The 21,375-nt window shown below is 50.1% G+C and overlaps 2 protein-coding genes across 7 annotated transcripts in view; one reads left to right on the forward strand and one right to left on the reverse strand.

Moving 5' to 3' along the window:
- NCR3LG1 (natural killer cell cytotoxicity receptor 3 ligand 1) overlaps positions 1 to 13,254 on the forward strand; it is a 30,440-nt gene extending 17,186 nt beyond the window's left edge. For 2 of the 3 annotated variants that reach the window (XM_055094191.2, XM_055094192.2), the window contains exon 4: positions 446 to 1,843. In XM_055094191.2, coding sequence (XP_054950166.1) covers positions 446 to 783 — 338 coding nt within the window. In that variant the 3' untranslated portion in view covers positions 784 to 1,843. Of the gene's footprint in view, positions 1 to 445; positions 1,844 to 3,589 lie in introns of those variants that run through there. The other variant, XM_003818210.7, reaches the window with a different exon arrangement.
- On the reverse strand, positions 4,373 to 21,014 carry KCNJ11 (potassium inwardly rectifying channel subfamily J member 11). 4 transcript variants are annotated; one of them, XM_034932229.3, is made up of 2 exons: positions 20,758 to 21,014; positions 4,373 to 19,442 (listed from the first exon to the last, which is right to left on the reverse strand). In XM_034932229.3, the coding sequence occupies exon 2, from the start codon at positions 19,424 to 19,426 to the stop codon at positions 18,515 to 18,517; it is 912 nt and encodes a 303-aa protein (XP_034788120.1). In that variant the 5' UTR covers positions 19,427 to 19,442; positions 20,758 to 21,014; the 3' UTR covers positions 4,373 to 18,514. The 4 variants fall into 4 exon arrangements, with proteins under 4 accessions (XP_034788120.1, XP_034788119.1, XP_057155096.1 ...); XM_034932228.3 differs by having other exon boundaries at positions 20,874 to 20,890; XM_057299113.2 differs by lacking the exon at positions 20,758 to 21,014 and adding an exon at positions 20,425 to 20,741.
- Positions 21,015 to 21,375: the final 361 nt, after the last annotated feature.

Raw genomic sequence — 21,375 nt, forward strand, 5'->3', positions numbered from 1 at the left:
CTGGGGAGAGAGGAATTATTCTTGGAAGTTAGGGCTAGGTGTGTGTGTGGATGGCATGTGCAGGGATGCAGGGAGGGTATGTGTGTCCATGGGGAGTATGAAATGGAAATATACCTTGCATGTATGGTACGAGGGGTTGTCTATGTGGTATGCACATAGGGATAGAAGATGGTGTCGTATTACACAAGGTTTGAAGATGAGGGTAGCACAATTATGTGGTATGTGGTGTTCATCTTCCATATTTTTGGCAAGCGCTACATACACTGTTTGATGTATGGAGGTGTATGTGATAGGAATGGAGATGCTGAGACATGTGGCAGAGGGCTGGTGGTTAAATCTCTGACAAGGAGGATGACACAACCACACAGTTCCCAGCAGCAGTTGTGTGGTTTCTCTGGCCCTTGCCAGTAGGTTTCCTGCTAATGTTTTCCTTCTCTCTCTGCAGAAACTGAGAAGACAGATAACTTTTCCATTCATTGGTGGCCTATTTCATTCACTGGTGTTGGACTGGTTTTATTAATTGTTTTAATTCCTTGGAAAAAGGTAAGGGGCTCCAAAGCAAAGTTCAGCCCTGTGTCTTGGGCTAGTAAAAAGCTTTTAGAGCAGCTGCTGCCAACCTTACAAGCCTCAAGGGACAGGCCTGCTGGAAAGGACTTTGTCAGTCCCCCTTCACCATCAGGTGTTGGGAATGTTGGCTGTGTTCCAATCCAGTTTCCTATCACAGAGGACCTAGCTGTCACATGCCATCTGACCTCTGTATGGTGGTTTGTGACTCTGGGGTGATGTGTCGTAAAGCCTCCCTCTGTTTCTCCATACTAAACAAGTATTATATCTCTGTGAATGAACCAGACTTTAGTGTTCAGGCCAGGCCCTGAACTATGTGTGGGCTGCTTGTTTTTCTCACACATTTAGAAACTATGGCTTAGAGAGGGGAATTCCTCATATTTTATCTGATCAATAACTGACCACCAGATCTCACTAGTTTGACTAAGAATTTCTAACCCTCACTAGGTATTTCTAAACTAAAACATGTTTCTAAACATTTTTATCCCTGACTATGGCCCAAATAGTAAATAAAACAGCTCAAGCTTTAGAGGCCCAAGAGACCTATGTAAATGTGTTGGTTAAAATAGTTTTAGATAATAAAAGGGCCCTCAATTATTTATGGGCCTGTCAAGGCAAAATCTGCACAACAGCTAGTACATCTCATTATAAATAATTTAGGAGAAGTGGAATAATCAGTCAATTAAGAAAAATGGCCCTTTATCTAAAGTTGGCCATTTAGATTCACGGGACTTATTCCTGTTGGATCTAGGCCATGAGAAAACTGGATAAAAAGTGGTTTTCAAATGTTTCTTGTGGTATTTGTGACTGTTGTCATATTTCTTGCCTTTCTCTGGTTCTGATATTCAGGTGCTATTGAGAGAGGAGGAAGGAAGAAACTAGTCAGGCAGGCAGTTAGGGTGGGCCCTCAGTCAAATTCCTTCAAACAAAAGAACAGCCTGAAAAATCAAACTGCAGATAAGGGAACTTGTACAGGGGGGCTTGCCTAAAACATGCCCACAGCCACATACATTAAAACAAGGCTACACAGGAGACTTGCCTAGACATGCCCACAATAGAAAATTCCATCCCCTGACACATGCACAGTAAGGGGAACAAAGCCACATGGAGTAACTCAAGCTAAGGGCTTGCATGCACACTACGAGGATGGGGTGGAGCTACCAGAAATGTGTGCCTTATGCCTTTGTATTCAGCTGTGAAATGGCAACCCTCTTTTGGGCCCCCTCTCTGCAGTGGAGTGCTTTCTTCTTTTGCTTATTAAACTTTCACTTCAACTTCATCTTTGGGGTCTGCGCTCCTTAATTTTCTTGGTCGTGAGACAAAGAACTTCAGGTGATACCTTGGGCAACGAGAGACTGCTACATTGTGGTGCATTGACGAGACTAACATTTTGGTGCATTGGCCAGGAAACATTGGAAGGGTGAGTAGGAGCGGACCTCCAAACTCTTTACTTTCATTTCAGAGGCTTCTTATCCTCAGATTTTTTCCTGAAGACTGAACAAAACACTGGGCCAGTTAAAAGCTTTTAGAGCGGCTGCCAACCTTATGAGACTTAAGATACAGGCTTGCTGGAGAGGACTTTGTCAGTCCCCCTTCACCCTCAGGTGTTGGGAATGTTGGCTCTGTTCTAATCCAGTTTCCTTTCACAGAGGACTTAGCTGTCACATGGGCTAGAAGGAGGTCCTGGGGCAACTGAAGGTTTCTGTTTGAGGCTACTCCTCAGTGTTACCTGAAGGTCCCTGGACCAACTCCAGCCCCTGACAGCCCATCAGAATGTTGGCACCAGGACTTCCAGACTTTTCTATTGCATTTTCTTCCTTGCTTTTCACAGCTACTATGTCTCCTATTCCTTCTTTGTATGCAATGTTGTGGGTGTCTTTATAGCCTGGGGAGATAATCCTGTTAAGCAAAGTCAGCAAGTGCCTTAGTAACGAGGAATGTAACTCAAATAATTGTCGTTTTTGTGATTTCCTTGAGACAGGGGGACTTCAAGATTTCAGCCTAAACTTTCACTTAGGGCCTTTTTGTCCCCCCAGTGATAGACATTCATGGCACTCTATAGGGGGATGTTTCACCCCAAGTGAATACCCTTTTCTCCATCAGGTTGTTTTTCCTTCATGTAAGAGCTCAGCATTGCCCAATGAATTTAAGCATTCCCTCTATGAGACAAACTAGTTTTTTTCTACTGGACAGCGTATTATGGGGACAGCCTATTAAGCCCCAAACCTCCCTTTCTGACCTCTGCTTGGAAAGAATTTGTAGTCAGAGTTTTTTCCTAACATTTCAAACCCTATAGTGCTACCTAGTGGGATGGGATTTTTCTCTGTGAGAAGCCTTGTCAGCCCTTTGCCCAAAACCTCTAGTTCCCTGATTCCTTTCTCTCTTATGTCCCTCTTTCAGTGATCAGGCCCCATGCCCTATTTGTAAGCAGAAAAACTCCTCTTTCAACAGCCGGGAGGAAGCTACCCTGGGAAGACAGATTTTAGCCTCAGTGTTATCCCCATTGGAGGGAGAACAGCCATTCAAGTTTTACATTCTTTTGAGGCATCTGTTCTGTACACAGCTACACTGGCATCTAAGTGAGAAAGGGATCTTGTGTTTAGAAATCAATCGGTCTCATTCTCTAGGAATTCATAACTTTGCCGGGGTGGTAGTAAGAGGATGTAAGGATAGAGTTAAGATGTTCCCTTCCTTAAAGGGTCTTGCCCCAATCCAACTACTGCACAATCTCTCCCAGGGTTCTAGGGAATCTCAGGAGCCTTATGGGCCAAGTAGGTCTAGGAAACCTACACAGCAGGGCAGAGAGCTAGGACCTTGTGCAGGTGAGCACAAACTAGCTCCTCCGGATTCATGGGTGAAGGTCATGCTTTGATCCATGGGCAGCACCTATAATGGTCACCAGGAACCTGAGGAAATGGGAGGGAAGAGGAGAAGGGGGATGCCCGTTCCATTTTTCTCTCTGCTGTCAGTCACTCCAGAAGGACAAAGGAGACTAAGGGATGCCTTTTCTCTCCTCTTTTTCTAGATATGTAACAAATCGTCTTGAGCCTATACTCCTCTCAAGTGCATTCTGAAACACTGGAACTCCTTTGACACTCAGACTCTGAAGAAAGAGCACCTCATATTCTTTTGCACTCGGGCATGGCCGTCTTACCAGCTGCAGGATGGGGAGGCCTGGCCTCCTGAGGGAAGTGTTAATATTAATACCATTCAACAACTAGATGTTTTCTGCAGACAGGAGGGCAAATGGTCTGAGGTTCCTTATGTGCAAGCCTTCTTTGCCTTGCAAGACAACCCAGATCTTTGTCAGTGTTGTAGAATTGACCCTGCTCTCCTAACAGTTACATCAGGCAAGTCCATAGATGATAATTCTGCAAAGTCTGAGAAACAAACCCCCAGGGAACACTCGGATGCAGTTCCGGATGCCCCAATCCTTCCTGTCTCCCCTATCTGGGAACCTCCTCCAGCCACAACATCAACAACTCCAGTTCTATCCTCCCAACCCCCAACTTTACTGTTACCCCTACAGTAAATGCCTGATGGACGTGGTGCCACTAGGGTCCAAGTTCCCTTTTCATTACAGGACCTTGGGCAAATAAAAGGGGACCTGGGCAAGTTCTCTGATGACCTGATAGATATATAGAGGCTTTCCAAAACCTAACTCAGGTGTTTGACCTTACTTGGGGTGATGTTATGTTGCTCTTAAACTCTTAACTACTACAGAAAAACAGGTAGCCCTGCAGGCAGCAGAAAAATTCAGAGATGAACAACATGTCTTCTATAGCCACTCAATAAGGAAAGAAGGTGAGAAAGAACCAGCATTCACATACCCAATAGGAAGCGAGGCAGTGCCCCTTGAACAACATAATTCAGACCCCAGTGGTACCTTAGATGAGTGGCAAAGAAAACATTTTCAAATGTGCTTATTAGAGGGCCTACAGAGGACCAGAGCCAAGCCTCTTAATTACCCCAAACTCTCCATGATAGATCAAAAACTAGATGAAAATTCCTCAGCCTTTTTGGAAAGGCTGAGAGAGGCTGTAGTGAAACACACTTCCTTGTCTCCTGTGAGGTATGTTTATACCTCACATAAATAATTCAATTGAGGGACAGCTAATTTTGAAAGACAAGTTTATTACTCAGACAGCCCCTGATATCAGAAGGAAGCTAGAGAAACAGGCCATGGGATTAGATAGCACCTTACAAAACCTCCTGAATGTAGCCACCTTGGTCTTTTATAATAGGGACCAGGAGGAGGCCCAGGGGAAGGAGAGGAAACACAAGAAAAAGGCAGAGACTCTGGTGGCCACTTTGTATAAAACCCAGTATCCCCAAGGTGCACCTGCTAGTTGCTACCAATGTGGCAAACTAGGGCACTTCAAAAGGGACTGCCCAGGCAGCAAGAAGAAGCCACCTCAACCCTGTCCAGTATACAATGGGGACCACTGGAAGGCAGACTGTCCTGGGAAGCATAGGTCACTGAGTCCAGAGCCAGTCTCACAAATGGTCCAGCAGGACTGATGGGTCCTGGGGCTCAACTCCCTGGCTACAGTGGCTCAGACTGCTGTTACTACCCAGGAGCACCAGGTGATTCTGGAGTTCGAAGGGAGGAAGGTAGACTTCTTTCTGGACACTGGAGCCAGGCTTCTGTTTTCCTCTCCAATTCAGGCCTTCGTTCCTCCCATAGCACAACCATGATGGGCATCTCAGGAAAGACTTTAACTTGATATTTTTCTCAACCTATTAGTTGCAGTCAGAGGGACCTACTGTTTACACAGGCCTTTTTAGTCATGCCTGAAAGTCCCACTCCTTTATTAGATAGAGATATTCCAGCACGTATGGGGGCCACCATCCTTATGGCTCCAGGACAAACTCCGCCTCCCCTTAGTGGAAACCAGCATTAACCCAGAGGTTTGGGCAACTCAGGGAAGAAGTGGCCGGACTATAACCACTATACCAGTCTGGATCCACCTCAAGGATCCCACTTTTTTTCCTAACCAGAGACAATACCCCCTGAAGCCAGAAAATAGAAAAGGGCTAGATGCCAGCATTGATAACCTAAAGGCACAAGGCCTCCTTAGGCCTTGCAGTAGCCCTTGAAACACCCCAATATTAGGGGTGCAAAAATCCAATGGGGAAGGGAGACTAGTTCAGGACCTCTGCCTTATTCATGAGGCTGTGATTACGATTCATCCAGTAGATCCCAGTCCCTATACTTTGCTAACTCAAATACCCAAGGGAACTAAATGGTTCACAGTTCTGGGCCTAAAGGATGCCTTTTTCTGTATACCTTTATACCCTGACTCCCAATACTTGTTTACCTTTGAAGACCCCTCCAATCAAACCACCCAGTTAACCTGGACTGTACTGCCTCAGGGATTTAGAGATAGCCCCCACCTATTTGGGCAAGTATTGTCAAGAGATCTCTTCGAATTCTTCCATTCTCAGGTTAAAGTTTTACAATATGTAGATGACATTCTCCTCTGTGCCCCGACTGAGGAAGTTTCTTGAGACGGCACTGAGGCTCTCCTTAATTTCCTAGCTGGAAAGGGATATAAGGCTTCAAAATCTAAGGCTCAGCTCTATCAGACTTTGGTAAAGTACCTAGGTCTGGTCTTGTCAGAAGGGAACAAGAGCACTAGGTGAGGAGAGGATTAATCCCATTTCCTCCCTTCCTCTCCCCAGAACCCTCAAGCAGCTGAGGGATGCTTGGGCATTACAGGTTTTTGTAGGTTATAGATACCCAGGTATGATAAAATAGGTTGCCCTTTATATCACCTTATAAAAGAAATTCAAGTGGCTAAAACTCACTTCCTGACCTGGGAACCTGAAGGTCAAAAGGCCATTAATCAGTTAAAACAAGCCTTGCTTAAAGCACCAGCCCCCAGTCTTTCTGTAGGGAAGTCCTTTAAAGTTTATGATTCATAAAGGAAAGGAATGGCCCTGGGAGTTTTAATTCAAGTTCAAGGCCCAGCTCAACAGCCAGTAAGTTACTTAAGTAGAGAGCTTGACTTGGAGGCTAAAGGATGGCCAGCTTGCCTCTGAGCAGTTACAGTAGTGGCCCTGCTAGTCCCAGAGACCACCAAGTTAACCCTGGGGAATAACCTGTTTATGCCTCACATAAATAATGTGGCAGTCTTGCTGTCCTCTAAAGCGAGTCTCTGGCTAACAGACAGCTGCCTCCTCAAGTATCAGGCTTTGCTGCTAGAGGAATCTGCAGTCCAGTTAAAAACCTGAGCTTGCCTGATCCCAGACACTTTCCTCCCAGAGGAAACTGGAGAAACTGAACATAATTGTGAACAGACTGTAGTACAACCTATGCCGCTAGGGAGGATCTCAAAGAAATTCCCCTAGAAAATCCAGACTGGACCCACTTTATGGATGGGAGCTCTTTTGTAGGACAGGGAGTCTGAAAAGTGGGATATGCAGTAGTCACCCTAAATAACATTGAAAATGTGCCTCTCTCACCAGGCACACACTCTCAATCAGTTGAGCTGATCCCTCTCACAAGAGCACTTGAACTAAGCAAAGGAAAGACAGCTAACATTTATACTGACTCCAAGTGTACCTTTCTAGTTCTCCTTGCCCATGCTGCCATCTGAAAGGAAAGGCACTTCCTCACTGCTAATGGGTCTTGCATTAAATACCATCAAGACATCAACAGGCTATTATCCTCAGTGTTCCTCCCATGAGAATTAGTGGTCAGACATTGCAGAGGGCATCAGAAGCGGGTAGATGAAATAGCCAAAGGAAACAGGCTAGCAGACCAAAGAGCTAAGTCAGCAGTAAGAAGGCCCCAAGGTCCCAATACACTTGAGACCCCTCTGATTTGGGAGGGCTACATAAGGGAAATAAAGCCTCAGTATTCCCCTACAGAGATAGAATGGGCCACCTCTCGAGGTATACTTTTCAACCCTCAGGATGGTTACAATCAGAAGATTGCAAAGTACGCTTGCCAGCCTCCAGCCAATGGAAGATTCTTAAAATCCTCCACTGAGCCTTTCACTTAGGAAAGCATAAGACATCAGTGCATCCAAAGATTGTTCTCAGGAGAAAATCTACTAAAAATGGTCAAATAGGTTGTTAATACTCGTGAAACCCTCTTAAAAATAATCCCTTTAACAGATGACTTCTTCCCCACCGCACTCAAAGGATGGGAAGTTACTCAGGGGAGGACTGGCAGATAGACTTCACCCATATGCCCAAAATAAATGGCATTCAATGTCTTTTGGTGTGGGTGCATACCTTCATTAACTGGGTAGAGGCATTCCTATGCCCAACAGAAAAGGCCTCTGAGGTGGTGAGAATACTAATTAGTTAAATAATTCCTCACTTTGGGCTCCCTAAGTACTTCCAAAACAACAATGGTCCCTCATTTAAAGAAGCTCTACCCAGTAGGGCCGAGTCTGCTAGGACTTTTTATTGGGTTTGGTAATACGTCACACCCTTTAGCCTGTACTGTATCAGCCATGTCCCATTTATACAAGACAAATTGCTGGGTCTGTCCTGAGCGGTTTGCTCAGTTCAGTAACACTAAGGAACCTCTTGATGACTTGGTATTTACTGTCTTAGGATTCCCTTTGTTAGCTTTACTTTTAGCCATTAAAGACTTGTCAGGCATAAATGGAACATGGTATGGGAACACTTTCAACTGAGTAACTAACTCCTCCCAGGAAAGCATTTCCTCCCTGGTGCCAGAAAACACTTTCCCCAAAGATAAGCCTCACACCCTCAGGCTAGGAAAAGTTGGCCGGGTAATAGCAAATGCCTCCTCCTGTTTTAAAAGCAGAGGAAAAGGACCATACCTGGGAGATCTCAAATATTATAACACCATACTTGTAATTGCTGAAAGCTCGGAAGTTTGGAGAAAAAGACATAAGAAGGATGATCTAAGAAAATTGGAAGCCATATGGAGGGGAGGCTTTCAGAATTCAGCGTCTCCTCCTGGTTGGAAGTCCTGCTGGGAATGGCAGGCTCTGGGTAACCACCCTGACACATGGCACTATAATGTAAAAAACAACACATAGGCCTTCCCAGACATGCACTCTCATGGGATTCCAGACCCCCTGTATGATGCTTAGTAGTAGTGGCCTACAAATCTGTGGGTGAACAGAACAGGAGACTTCTGGACTGACAGCCCCTGTCACAAGGGGGCATTATCTGAGATATTGGCCAGGACATATCGTGTCCCTGGTCTTTTGAAACTCCATTTGTCGGCCAGGTGTGGTGGCTTACGCCTGTAATCCCAGCACTTTGGGAGGCTGAGGCGGGTAGATGATGAGGTCAGGAGTTCAAGACTAGCCTGGACAATATGGTGAAACCCCGTCTGTACTAATAATACAAAAAAAAAAAAAAAAAAAGCCAGGCGTGGTGGTACATGCCTGTAGTCCCAGCTACTCGGGAGGCTGAGGCAGGAGAATTGCGTGAACCCGGGAAGCAGAAGTTGCAGAAAGCCAAGATTGTGCCACTGCACTCCAGCCTGGGCGACAGAGTAAGTCTCTATCTCAAAAAACAAACAAACAAACAAAACTCAATTTATCAGGTGGACCCTTCTCATTTAGCATGTAAAATTCCAAATGGCATCGTGAGTGACTATCCTGAGTATAGATATCCCCATCCCAAAGATGTTCCTATTACATGCAGGAGGGGGAAGCTTCTAAGATATGAGAAAGATCTGCCTGTGTCTCTCACAAGCTACAACTTAGAACTGGCCCTTCAGGGGACAGGGCTTTATTTCCTTTGTGGCTCCTGGCTATACTTAATCCTCCCTAGGCACTGGAAGGGAACCTGCACTATCGTGGCAGTGGTTCCTGACCTGTTATCTTTAAATTCCACTGATATGGCAGCATCATCTGGGGACATCCCTAGCCTAGCGTCTTTTCTAGTGAGTGTGCTATCTCAGATGCACTGAACAAAGAGGTCTATCATTTCCATGCCCTCATATGGAGACTTAACTGAAAGAGAAGATTGGGTAGGACCTGCACATGACAATCCTATCTCAGAAAAACCATGGATAGGGGATTCTATAGTCAGAGGCCTATTCTGGTTTGCTGGTATTCCTCTCCTTGAAAAATCAGTACTTAATATTTCTATTATGATGCCACAAGGGTAGAAGCTAACAGTAGGAGCCATAGAAGCACAACAACAATTCATAAACTCTTTAGCCTCGGTAGTTATGCAAAATAGATAGGCCCTAGATATCCTTATGGCCAAAGTAGGGGGTACCTGTGCACTTTTAAAAAGAAGCATGTCACTTCTAGATCAATACCTCTAGTCAAGTAGAGAATGTACAGGTGCCTAAAGATCAAATTAGAACATTGACAGATTAAGAGAGAATGCGGGCTCCAGTCCCAGTTGGCTACAATCCCTCTTAAATGGATTCCAGTCTTCTTTGTGGAACTGCTTAGCTCCTTTATTAGGCCCCCTTTTGCTGGTGTGTTTTGTACTAATGTTTGGACTTTGTATATTCAATACTGTAACTCAAATTGTTTCCTCTCACTTAGAGGCTATTAAACTCCAAAAGGTGCTGCAGATAGAACCACATTTCTATGGTTAGATAGAACCATAGACACGCCATTCTTCTGGGGACCCTTAGACCAATCTCAGGAGGAGCCCTAACTGCTGTAACCCCAACGACGCCCCCTTCCAGCAGGAAGCAGCCAGGAGTGGTCATCGTCCACTTTCCCCAACAGCAGTTGGGGTCTCCACTCCTGAAGCAGGGAATGAGAGAGGAGGAAGGAAGAAAGACAGGCAGTTAGGGTGGGTCCTCGGTAAAATTCTTCCAAACAAAAGAACAGCTTGAAAAACCAAACTGCAGGCACAGAGAAGAGAACTTGTACAGGGAGGCTTGCCTTAGACATGTCCACAGCTGCCTAGGTAAGAAAGACTACACAGGAGACTTGCCCAGAGATGCCCACAATGGAAAATTCCATTCCCTGAGACATGCGCAGTAAGGGGAACAAAGCCATATGGAGTAACTCAAGCTAAGGGCCTGCATGCACACTGGGAGGATAGGGTAGAACTACCAGAAATTCATGCTTTATGCAAATGAGATGCCCAGCACTCATCAATTTCTTACAAAAGCCTCTGTATTCAACTGTGAAATGGCGACACTCTTTTGGGCCCCCTCTTGGCAGTGGGGAGCTTTCTTTTTTCACTTTTTAAACTTTTGCTCCAACCTCACCTTTGGGGTCCATGCTCCTTAATTTTCTTGGTTATGAGACAAAGAACTTCAGGTGATACCTTGGGCAATGAGAGACTGCTACATTGTGGTGCATTGGTGAGACTGTAAAACTATCAGTTTATTGCTGATAACCCCAACATCAGCAATGATGCTTATGGAAAAAGAAAACAAATCCTTTATGATCAGCTGGATCGTTTAGTTGTTTGCAAAGATGACTCCAATCCTACACCCTTCCCTGCATCCATGTCCATTGCTGTGTAACTTTGTAGTGCCTCTAACTGTGTGACCTCTTTCAGCCAACTTAAGAAGACAGCAGTGAAGGCGTGCCAGTTCCAAGTGTAAGCCCCAAGAGGCCTTGTGTGTCTTCATTTGCTTCCTCATGTGCTTCTAATGGTGCTGGGAGAAGAACAGGTCCAGACTAGCCTGCTGGAGGATGAGAGATGCTGGCTACCACATCCTTGTTGCTCCAGTGGAGGCCAGGCTAGATTAGATGACAGCCACCTGACTCCATGTGAGCAAATCTGAGATCAGCAGAGCTGGCAGAGCCAACTCTCAAATACTTGGAAAATACTTTTAATATGTAAAACATTTTAAATATTACATTAATATTTAAAATGTTTTTTAAAGCCACTGTTTTATACTGGCTTTGTTACACAGCATAAGCTAAGTGCTACAACTCCTCAGGAAGCTGAGCTTTGACCAAAAGAAGTGTGGTAGCCACAGAGATGTGTCTGAGACCCCCTTCGAGAGAGAGCCTGTGTGAGGAGTGCAGTCAGCTGATGGGCTCCAGCTACAGATCTCAGGGATCTGCTTCAGTATTCCAGCTGGCACCATGCTCTCCCCAGACTGCTTCTGCCACTGACTGAGCAAGGCAGGAGCTCCATGTTGGGAGCTGATGCTGGAATACTGAACTATATCCCGAGATCTCCAGCTGCTGATCTCGGGGATCTGGGGTGGCCAAGACTTTCTCAGAGTGTATATTAGGTGCTAGAATAACATCATTTTATTTGATGTCATTTTGTTATCACATTGATGAAAAAAATTCAGTTCCCAACCTGAGCCACTGTCTGTGTGGAGTTTGCATGTTCTGCATGGGTTTTCATCAGGTACTCTGGTTTCCTCCCACATCGCAAAAATGAGCACTTTCAGTAAATTGGGGTGTCTAGATGGTGCCACAGTGAGTGAGGGTGTGTGTATGTGAGCATGCCCTACAGCCAGATACCATCCTCTCCAGGGTTGATGCCCACTTAGTGCTCTGAGCCACTGGGATAGGCTCTGGCCACCCACAACTCTGAACTGGAATCATTGGGTGAGTAATTATTATTTGTTTTTAGTAATTTTTTTTGAGACAAAGTCTCACTCTGTCACCCAGGCCAGAGTGCAGTGGCACAATCTTGGCTTACTGCAACCTCCACCTCCTGGGCTCAAGCGATACTCCCACCTCAGTTTCCTGAGTAGCTGGGACTACAGGCGCATGTCACCATGCCTGTCTAATTTTTTGTTGTTGTTGTTGTTGCGATAAGGTCTCGCTATATTGTCCAGGCTGGTCTCAAACTCCTGAGCTCAAGCTATCCTCCTGCCTTGGGCTCCCAAAGTGCTAGGATTACAGGCATGAGCCACCGTGCCTGGCCTAGTATTGGTCATTAGTATTAGTAATCATTCCTAAATGTGTATGTAAACATTTATTTCAGTGTTAAATATTGAAGTGTTTGGTCTTTATTTAGAAGTTTGATGTTGTGTTTTATGACCAGAAATATGCTGTGAACTTAATTCTTTCTTATAGCAGTTAGCCTATGGGAAAATTGGTTTTGTTCTACATTATTTTATTTAAAGTCATAATTTCCAAGATCCTATCAACTCCATTAAGTGAGGAATTACTGTACTGTAGCCTGAGGCTCATCTTAGTCTTCCCTCATCCGCCCTGCCTTTCCTTCACAGTCAGCCTGCACGGTGGTCTGAGGCCTTCCCCCCTACAGCCTCTCCCCTTTATCTTTCACGGTAATCACCCCTCATTACTCACTTGTACTTCTAACTCCATCTTGAAAGCTGCTTTCTGGAAGATCCAAATGGACACAAGGAGGGACTGAAGGATTAGAATGAGGGAAGTAACCCATTCACTGCTTATTTGAGATGGGGAACCGAAGGACTTTGGCAGTTCCTACACAGAGACAGATGGCAGAGATGACAAGGTTTCTCAGAGAATGCATGAGTAACTGGAACGGCTTTTCCTGATGACCCAGACAGCCTGCTCAAGAGCACACTGTTGCAGCTGCCCTCCTTGGATGGAACTATGGAATGATTTTTATTCTTCTACTTCCCAGGTGAATGGGAAACCAAGGACACAGTCAGCATTTAACAAAAAGGAATCTGCATCTCAGTCAGAACTGTATTGCATTTGCTTCTCTCTGGATTACCTTGAAGTTACTCCCCTTCCCTCAATAATAATGGCATTATGAAAAAAATTGGAATTGATCAAATGAAGTAAAGAGTAAACAGAGGAAAGACTACCCAAAGTCTATTTTGCTTCAGTTCGGGGCTGATGATCTGGGGAGGAGGAGGTTGGGACATATTTGTGCTGCAAGGAACAATATCGTTTCATGCAGGGGAGGTGCATGACTAACAAAAGGGTTAACTGGATCCTATAAGCTATAGACAGCTTCTAGGCAGTGCCAACCTGTGCTGCATACCTGAACATTGTTGCTTCCCCCACTGAAAGTAATAAGCTGTGGAGCTGCACAGGCATTTTGTATTACTCATTTCACTCATTGGCCTTGGTGCCTGCCAGAAATTGAGGTCGGGGGAAAGGCAGAAGTTCACACTCCTGGACCCAGTTTGGCCAGTCCAGGCAGCCTGCTCTTCACGTCACTCCAGAGTTGGACCTGCCCAGAGTGGAACTAGAATAGGGTGTGGGTAGCACCTGCTTCCCCTCCCATAGATCAGTGCCCTAGACGGGTAGCTCTGGCAGAGGGGCTGCCAATAATCCAGAATCCAGCACAACAAAAGGCACTTCTGGCCCAGCTCTGACTAACCCCACTGTTCTTCCTTTCCCCAGCTTCTTTCAAGCTGGAATCAATCTGTTGTTCTTCGGACCTGAGGTCAACATGACTTTGATGAACGGAACTCATGTCTTCTTTCTAAAGTTATCTGGACACTTGGTACAACACAGAGTGTCTGATATCTGGGCCTGGGAAGACCTCAGAGGCCCTGGGGAGCCCAGAGACTTGTGGAGTGTCAGGGCAGCTCTCCTGCTGTGAATGCAAGCTCCCTGGGAAAGTTCTCCCTAGAAAAAGATGTAGGGGAGGAGCTCAGGTGAAAGACAGAGCCTCCTGCCCGTGGAGAGAAAGTGGGCCCTGGAGAAGCTGCGTGAGTCCTCTCCAGCAGAAGGGCCAGAGGTGCACATTAGTGGGGCTCGGGTGGGTCTCATGGTGACATTGGCTGGAGATGCCAAATCCACAGGTGTTAGGCCTGGGCAGGTTCTAGTGTGCGAGTGGGCTAGTTTTTCTAGGCTAGCACACAGGAAGAGGGTGGCCTGGTTTGCCTTCCCTCTGAAGCTCAGGACTGAGGCCCAGGACATGTCTCACACCATTGATATGAGTTGGGGACAGATGGGCGGCAGATGTGCCCAATCAGGCTGCGTTGACACCTGACTGGCTGGAAGAAGAGCCTGGAAAGCAAAGAGCCCAGTCTTCCTGTAAGAAGGAAGAAGATGGAGGGCTCATCATGCACGTGGGCCAGAAAAAGTGCCAGTGAGGTTGTTCTGACTCCATAGGTGTTCTGGACATAATCTAGGCTGTCACAAAACAGCCAAGCCTGCTGCCAGTTTCCAATCTGGGATCTCAGGGAGGCCCAGGGGCTTGCTGAGTTCCACCTTCCCTCTTTCCCTTGGTTTGGAGACAACTTTCTCCCTGTGGTGAATGTGACACTTAGAACAAGGTGCAGCCCTACTAAAAGCTGGAGCTTAGGTCACTGGGACTGTGTGCTAGGGGAAAGAGGGGGAGGGAAGAGCAGAGCTGTGGCATTAGATAGACTTTGGCTGAAATCTTGGACCTGCCTCCTACTAGCTGTGAGATCTTAGCAAATTACTTCCTGCTATAGGCTAAATGTCTGTGTCCCTCTAAAATGCACATGTTAAATCCTAATGCCCAAGGTGATGGTATTTGGAAGCGGGGCCTTTGGGAGGTGATGAGGGTGGAATCCTCATGAATGGGATTAGTACCCTTATGTAACAAGGCCCCAGAGAGCTCCCTCACACTTTCCACCATGTAAGATTACAGGGGAAAGACAGGCCCTTCAGCAGACACTGAATCCACTGGCACCTTGATCTTGGACTTCCCAGCCTCCAGACTGTGAGTAATAAATGTCTATTGTTTATAAGCCACCCAGTCTATGGTATTTTGTTATAGAAGCCTGAATGGTCTAAGACGCCACCCTTTCTGACCCTGTTTCCTCATCTACAAACTCAAAGAAGAATGGTGCTTCTCTCAGTCCTGCTGGGCCACAGTGACACATGGTACTTCCCTTCTCCTTTTCAGGGGCCCTGGAGTTGAGACAGCTCTGCACATAGCGTGTGGATGGGCCAGACTGCTTCCTCTGCTGTCACATGATGACTGAGGGATGCAATCCTGGAGGCAGAATATCACAAACAAAATTATCACAGAAGTTCCTGCTGGGCTGAGTAGCGCTCAGGTGAACTTCTTTGTCCAGTTGAGGCCAGTGCCATAGAGAAAGGGTGCCCCCAGATGGAGGTAGCACCATCAGTGGGCAAGAACACCTTCGTGGAGGAGGGAGGCTTGGTTGAACTGCCTCTCTATGCCTGGAGCTTTCCAGCCCCTCCCTGGGTTATGCCTTAAGGCTGGGGGTCTCCCTCAGAGTTGGTGGAAAACCTAGGACCAGTGGTCCTGATTTTCTCTGCTGAAGTAAGTCTTCTCTGTGGCCAGCAGGTGGCGCTAAGCCCTCAGTTCTGTGGGCTTCACACTCACCAGCAGCTTAAGGTCCCTGAGGGGTGGAGGAAGGTTACTCTGGTTTGGGCTCCAAGGATGGTACTGCCAGCAGGTCCTTAGTGAGTCTGGCCCTTCTCCTTGGCCTTAATGGCAGCCAAGCTGAGTCGCTAGAGCCAGCCTCCTAGGATGCTGGGCTGACTCTGAGTAGCTTTCACCCCTTCACCGTCAAAACCAGAAATGGGTCAGCTCTGCAAGGAAGGGAATCAGCGCTGGGAACTGCATGGGTGCTGGGAGAGGGCAGCTTAGAGCTCAGACCAGCAGCGGCAACTTCCTGGCCCCTTGGCCCTGCGTCTGGAGCCGCCTGAGACAGACCCTCACTGATGCCCTGTCTGCAGGCCTCACACTGTAGCAATAACCCTGGCTTTTTGTCCTGTACGCCATCCATCCGTTATTCATTCATTCATTTGTTCATTCATGTAGCACCTACTCCGTGTAAGCCAGCCACAGTGCTGAGTCACAGTCCCTGACCTCAGGAAGCCATGGACTTGGGGATGGGGAGACAGACCCCTAAACGTAGGCAAAAGGAGAATGCCCACAGCACAGCAGAGGGAAGGGACCTTCCTTTTCCAGAGAAATCAGGGAAGGTTTCGAGGAGGCATCACTCAGCCTGGATTTTTATGGATTTCAACAGACAGAGATGAGGCCTGGGCAGTCCAGGCCAAGGGAGTAACATAAGCAAGGTCTGGGAGGTAGGAAGCTCAACATTATGTGTCAGGAGGGATAGGACAGCGAGGTACCTAGGGAAGTGGGTGGGCAAGTGCAGACTGCTGGCAAGAAAACAGTGGGCCATAAGGCCGGAGAGGCAGTCACAGCCTGAAATGGCTGCTAAGAAGCTAGCCTTGACCCAGAGGTGATGGGGAACTACCGAAGGTATTTCATGATGAGGGTGGGGGGTGACCCACCCTTCTAAGACCACCCTGGAGGCTGCGTGGCAGATGGACTACAGTGGGTGAGATGGAGACAAGGGGACCAGGTCACAGGCATTGCCACAGCCCCTAAAATCGTGGTCTCAGCTAGGAGGGGACACCGTGTGGAAAGAAAGACCTGGCAAAGAAACATGACCAAGGGCAAAATAAAAGCACCGTCTCTCTTTAACACTTGTTTGGCCGTTTCCTCATCATGTAGCTGATTCAGCAGCAATCACAATAGTTAACATTTATTGAGCACTTACTGTAGACCAGGCACTTCAGCATTTTACATATTTTTCATTTACTTCCAAAACAATTCTATGAGGTAGGTACTATTAGCATCCATGTTATAGAAGAGGCAACTGAGACACAGAGAGGCTAAGTTACTTGACAAAAGTCATACAGCTAGAGCCAGGATTCGAACCCAGGCAGTTGGCTTGAGAGTTAGTGCTCCAATTACTACACTAATGCCTATGACACCTCTACACCTCTCCCTGGGCACTCCAGCCTTCCAGCAGGTCCCTGGGAGTAGAGACAGAGCCCAGGGCTGCAAAGCCTGGTGAGTGCCCAAAGGCTGAGTTGGCCAGACAGGCTGACAGGGCTGGGCCACCTGAGGCAGGAGAGGGGAAAGTCCCCCTGAACTGGTGGAAGAGGTGCCAGCCTTCCGTCCCTCCCCTGCCCTCCCTGCTAGGGTCTATGGCGCCTCTTGAAGGGGGTGGCAGCTGCCAGTCCCTGCCTCCCTTCCCACCAGCATGCTTGCTGCCTCCCCAGCAAGAAAAGCCCAGAGTTTAGGTCATGAGGGGGAGGCTTTATTGACAACGGAGAAGGCTGAGTTCTAGGCAAGTTCACACAACACTGCTCCAAGGGTCCAGGCACGGGTCAAACCCGTCAGGACCAAGGGCCTCTTCACCTCAGGGACCTCACTCCCTCCCACCATCCTGAACCTTCCCACACCTTTTCCAGCAACCCAAAGACACCCACCCCCAAGCCACCTTCTGGACAAAGTGAATGGCAGCCACTGTCGCGGAGCCAGGACCAGAGCTGGGTCTGAGGCCTAATCATGTGTGGTGGGCACAGTACCCCCTCTCCTCAGCCTCTGGGGACAGGCAGGAGGTAGGCAGGGGCAGCAGCCCCAGCCCACAGAGCCCTCACTGCAGGAGGCCGATGTGGCAAAAGGCAGGAGCCCTGGCATCTCCTCCTCCCTGTGCCTGAGCGGGGCTCTACAAAGCCGAGCCTCCTCAGGTCACCTTCCCCTGCTTCCTCCCCTTCCAGACCTGAAACTGGCCCTCAGAGGGGAGCCCTGTCAGCCCCAGGCTGTCGCTGCCGGTGTAGGCTCCACAGCACCAACCCTCCAGCGGGAACACGCTCTCTCATCAACTGCCCTCCCTGCTGGCCAGGCCCAGCCCTTAGCCGGGTCCTTTTTCAGGGACCAAGGAGAGCTGGGGCCTGACCACAGGCACTTCTTGGAGCCACAGACGCAAAGCAGCAGCCCTCAGGGGATTGTTCTTCCCCAGCCACCGGCCCAGAGTGTGGCTGGTCAATCGTGGGGACCCAGGACTGGCTGGACACACAGCTCTAGGGCCCAGTACCTCCCACAGCCTCTGCAGCCTTGGGCGGGCGAGAGGGGTGAGCCAGTCCTGAATTGGGTTGGGAGGAGCAGGGACAAAAATAACCCAGTACAGGTTCCTGCTGAGGCCAGAAATAGCATAGTGACAAGTGCCTTGTAACACCCTGGATGAGCAGCAGGGGGAGGCTGAGCTGAGGCTGGCCCAGCCTCACACCAGGCCCTGGCTGGGCTACATACCATACCACACGGTCCGTGTGTACACACGCGTGTGGGGGGCCCGAGAGACCATGGCTCAGGACAGGGAATCTGGAGAGATGCTGAACTTGGGCTTGGCCTTGGCCATGGGCACGCTGCGCTTGCGCAGGGGCCCGCGGGCTGAGGCGAGGGTCAGAGCTTCCAGTAGGCTGCGGTCCTCATCAAGCTGGCGGGCCGTGCAGAGTGGTGTGGGCACTTTGATGGTGTTGCCAAACTTGGAGTAGTCCACAGAGTAGCGTCCGTCCTCCTCAGCTACAATGGGCACAAAGCGCTGGCCCCACAGGATCTCATCGGCCAGGTAGGAGGTGCGGGCCTGGGTGGTGATGCCCGTGGTTTCCACCACGCCTTCCAGGATGACGATGATCTCGAGGTCCTGGTGGTGGTGCAGGTCGCTGGGTGCCAGGTCGTAGAGTGGGCTGTTGGCATCGATGACATGGTAGATGATCAGCGGGGCCACCAGAAAGATGCTGTTGCCACCCACGCCGTTCTCCATGGGGATGTCCACCTGGTGGAGGGGCACCACCTCGCCCTCGGGGCTGGTGGTCTTGCGTACCACCTGCATGTGGATGGTGGCGCTGATGATCATGCTCTTGCGGAGGTCACCCACACGCAGCATGAAGCAGAGGCGGCCGTGGCGCAGGGCGATCACCGCATGCTTGCTGAAGATGAGGGTCTCAGCCCTGCGGTGGGCTTGGGCAGTCTTCATGAAGATGCAGCCAAGCATGATGGCGTTGATCATGAGCCCCACGATGTTCTGCACGATGAGGATCAGGATGGCCAGCGGGCACTCCTCAGTCACCATGCGCCCCCCAAAGCCAATAGTCACTTGGACCTCAATGGAGAAAAGGAAGGCAGATGAAAAGGAGTGGATGCTGGTGACACAGGGCTCAGCAGTGCCCTTGCTGGGGGCCAGGTCACCGTGGGCGAAGGCGATGAGCCACCAGGCCATGGCGAAGAGCAGCCAGCTGCACAGGAAGGACATGGTGAAGATGAGCAATGTGTGTGGCCACTTGAGGTCCACCAGCGTGGTGAACACGTCCTGCAGGAAGCGGCCCTGCTCCCGGATATTCTTGTGGGCCACGTTGCAGTTGCCTTTCTTGGACACAAAGCGGGCCCTCCGCTGGCGGGCACGGTACCTGGGCTCGGCAGGGTCCTCTGCCAGGCGTGTCAGCACGTACTCCTCGGGGATGATGCCCTTGCGGGACAGCATGGCTCCGGTGACCCCGAGGGAGGGGCTTCCCCCATCGGAGGCACCCCTCGGACGTGGCCTAGGGCCTCACTGCAGCGTCCTCTTGGTGGGCACCTTCTCACCCTGGGGCTGCACTCAGCCTGTGCTGGCCTCACTTCTGAGATAACTCCCCACCAGACTCTTCCTTACCTCCACCTGGGTCCCACTTCACTTCTTAATACCAGCCTCAGGCCGGGCGCGGTGGCTCACGCCTGTAATCCCAGTACGTTGGGAGGCTGAGGAGGGCAGATCACTAGGTCAGGAGTTCGAGACCAGCCTGACCAACATGGTGAAACCCCATCTCTACTAAAAATACAAAAGTTAGGTGGGCATGGTGGTGCGCACCTGTAATCCCAGCTACTCAGGAAGCTGAGGCAGGAGAATCGCTTGAACCCGAGAGGCGGAGGTTGCAGTGAGCCGAGATCACGCCACTGCACTCCAGCCTGGGTGACTCTGTCTCAAAAACAAAAAACAAAACAAAAAACAGCCTCACCCTTGAGCCCACCTGCCTGTCGCCTAGGGAGCCCCCAACCCTGCCGGCTCTCCACCTGGCCCTGCGTCCTCCCCCAGCTTCCCCCACCTGCTGACCACCCCTGGGCCTCCCGCTGAGAGCCCTTCTCCCTGCCCAGCCTGCCTTCCCAGCCCAGCTCAGAACTTAACACCTCCGGATTTCTCCCACTAACCGGACCTCACCCCCACCTCCGGGTCTCCCGCCTCACCTGTCTGGCCTTCGGGCTCCCAGGCTCCAGCTCAGGTCCTGGCCACCCCCGCCCCGTCTCCCCTCCAGATGCGCCCCCTGTGTCCTACTCCACCCCTCCCGGAGCGCCCCCGCCGCTCTCCGGATCCCCCTCCAGCTCTCGTCCTCTCTGTCTCCTTGGGATCCTGCGTTCTCTGGAGTCACCACCCCACCCGGCTCAACTCCGGCTCCCCGGCCCCGCGCGCGACCCGGCGGGGCTGACTCCGAGTCGCGGCCTCCCGGTCCCTGCCGCCCGCCCGCGCCGCGGCCCCCGCTCCGCGCCGGGTCCCGGCCCCGCCCGCCGCCGCCGCTGCACCTGCTCCTGCTCCTCACGCCACGGCCGTCGCCTCCCCGCCCCCTCCCGCCGCCCGGGCGCTCGCGGCTGGCCGTCCTCCCGTCTGTCTGTCCGTCCGTGGGTCCGCGGAGACCGACCTGGGCTAGGCAGGGGTCTAGGACGGCGGGAGGGGGGCGCACGAGGAGAGGAACGGGGCCGCGGACCGCCAGGGGGAGCCCGACCTGCACCGGAGCGCAGGGGGCGGGGCCGGAGCAAGCCCCCGCCCCTCCCGCGCCCCTCCCCGCCCCCGCCCTCCACCTCCCCTCCCGGGACTCTCAACCTGGCCTTTGGAGTTTTTCTGATCCTCGGAACCCAGAGGTTCCTCCTGCCCACGCTCTACCTAAGTGGGGGGCTGGGAGGGATCTGTGACCCGCCCTCCCAGTCTGGGGCCGCCGCCCTGTCGCCCTGGCTCCCCTCCCCCAATATCCCCATCCGTATTTGGGTCAGTAATCCGCCTCTCGGCCGCGCCAGGTTTGCAGGTTCCCCGGGAAAGGAGGCGCTGAGAGGCGGAGCCACCAATCCCAGGGCTGGCGGAAATTAGGCGGTCCGAGGACCTCTCAACCTGCAGCTGCTTCTCTTTGGGGGATGCTCTTAATCTTA

Source organism: Pan paniscus, chromosome 9 (genome assembly GCF_029289425.2).
Source record: "Pan paniscus chromosome 9, NHGRI_mPanPan1-v2.0_pri, whole genome shotgun sequence".
NCBI lineage: Eukaryota > Metazoa > Chordata > Mammalia > Primates > Hominidae > Pan > Pan paniscus.

Coding starts and splice junctions, on each gene's coding strand:
- KCNJ11 (XM_003818211.6), bottom strand. CDS start 19,687: ATGCTGTCCCGCAAGGGCATCATCCCCGAGGAGTACGTGCTGACACGC.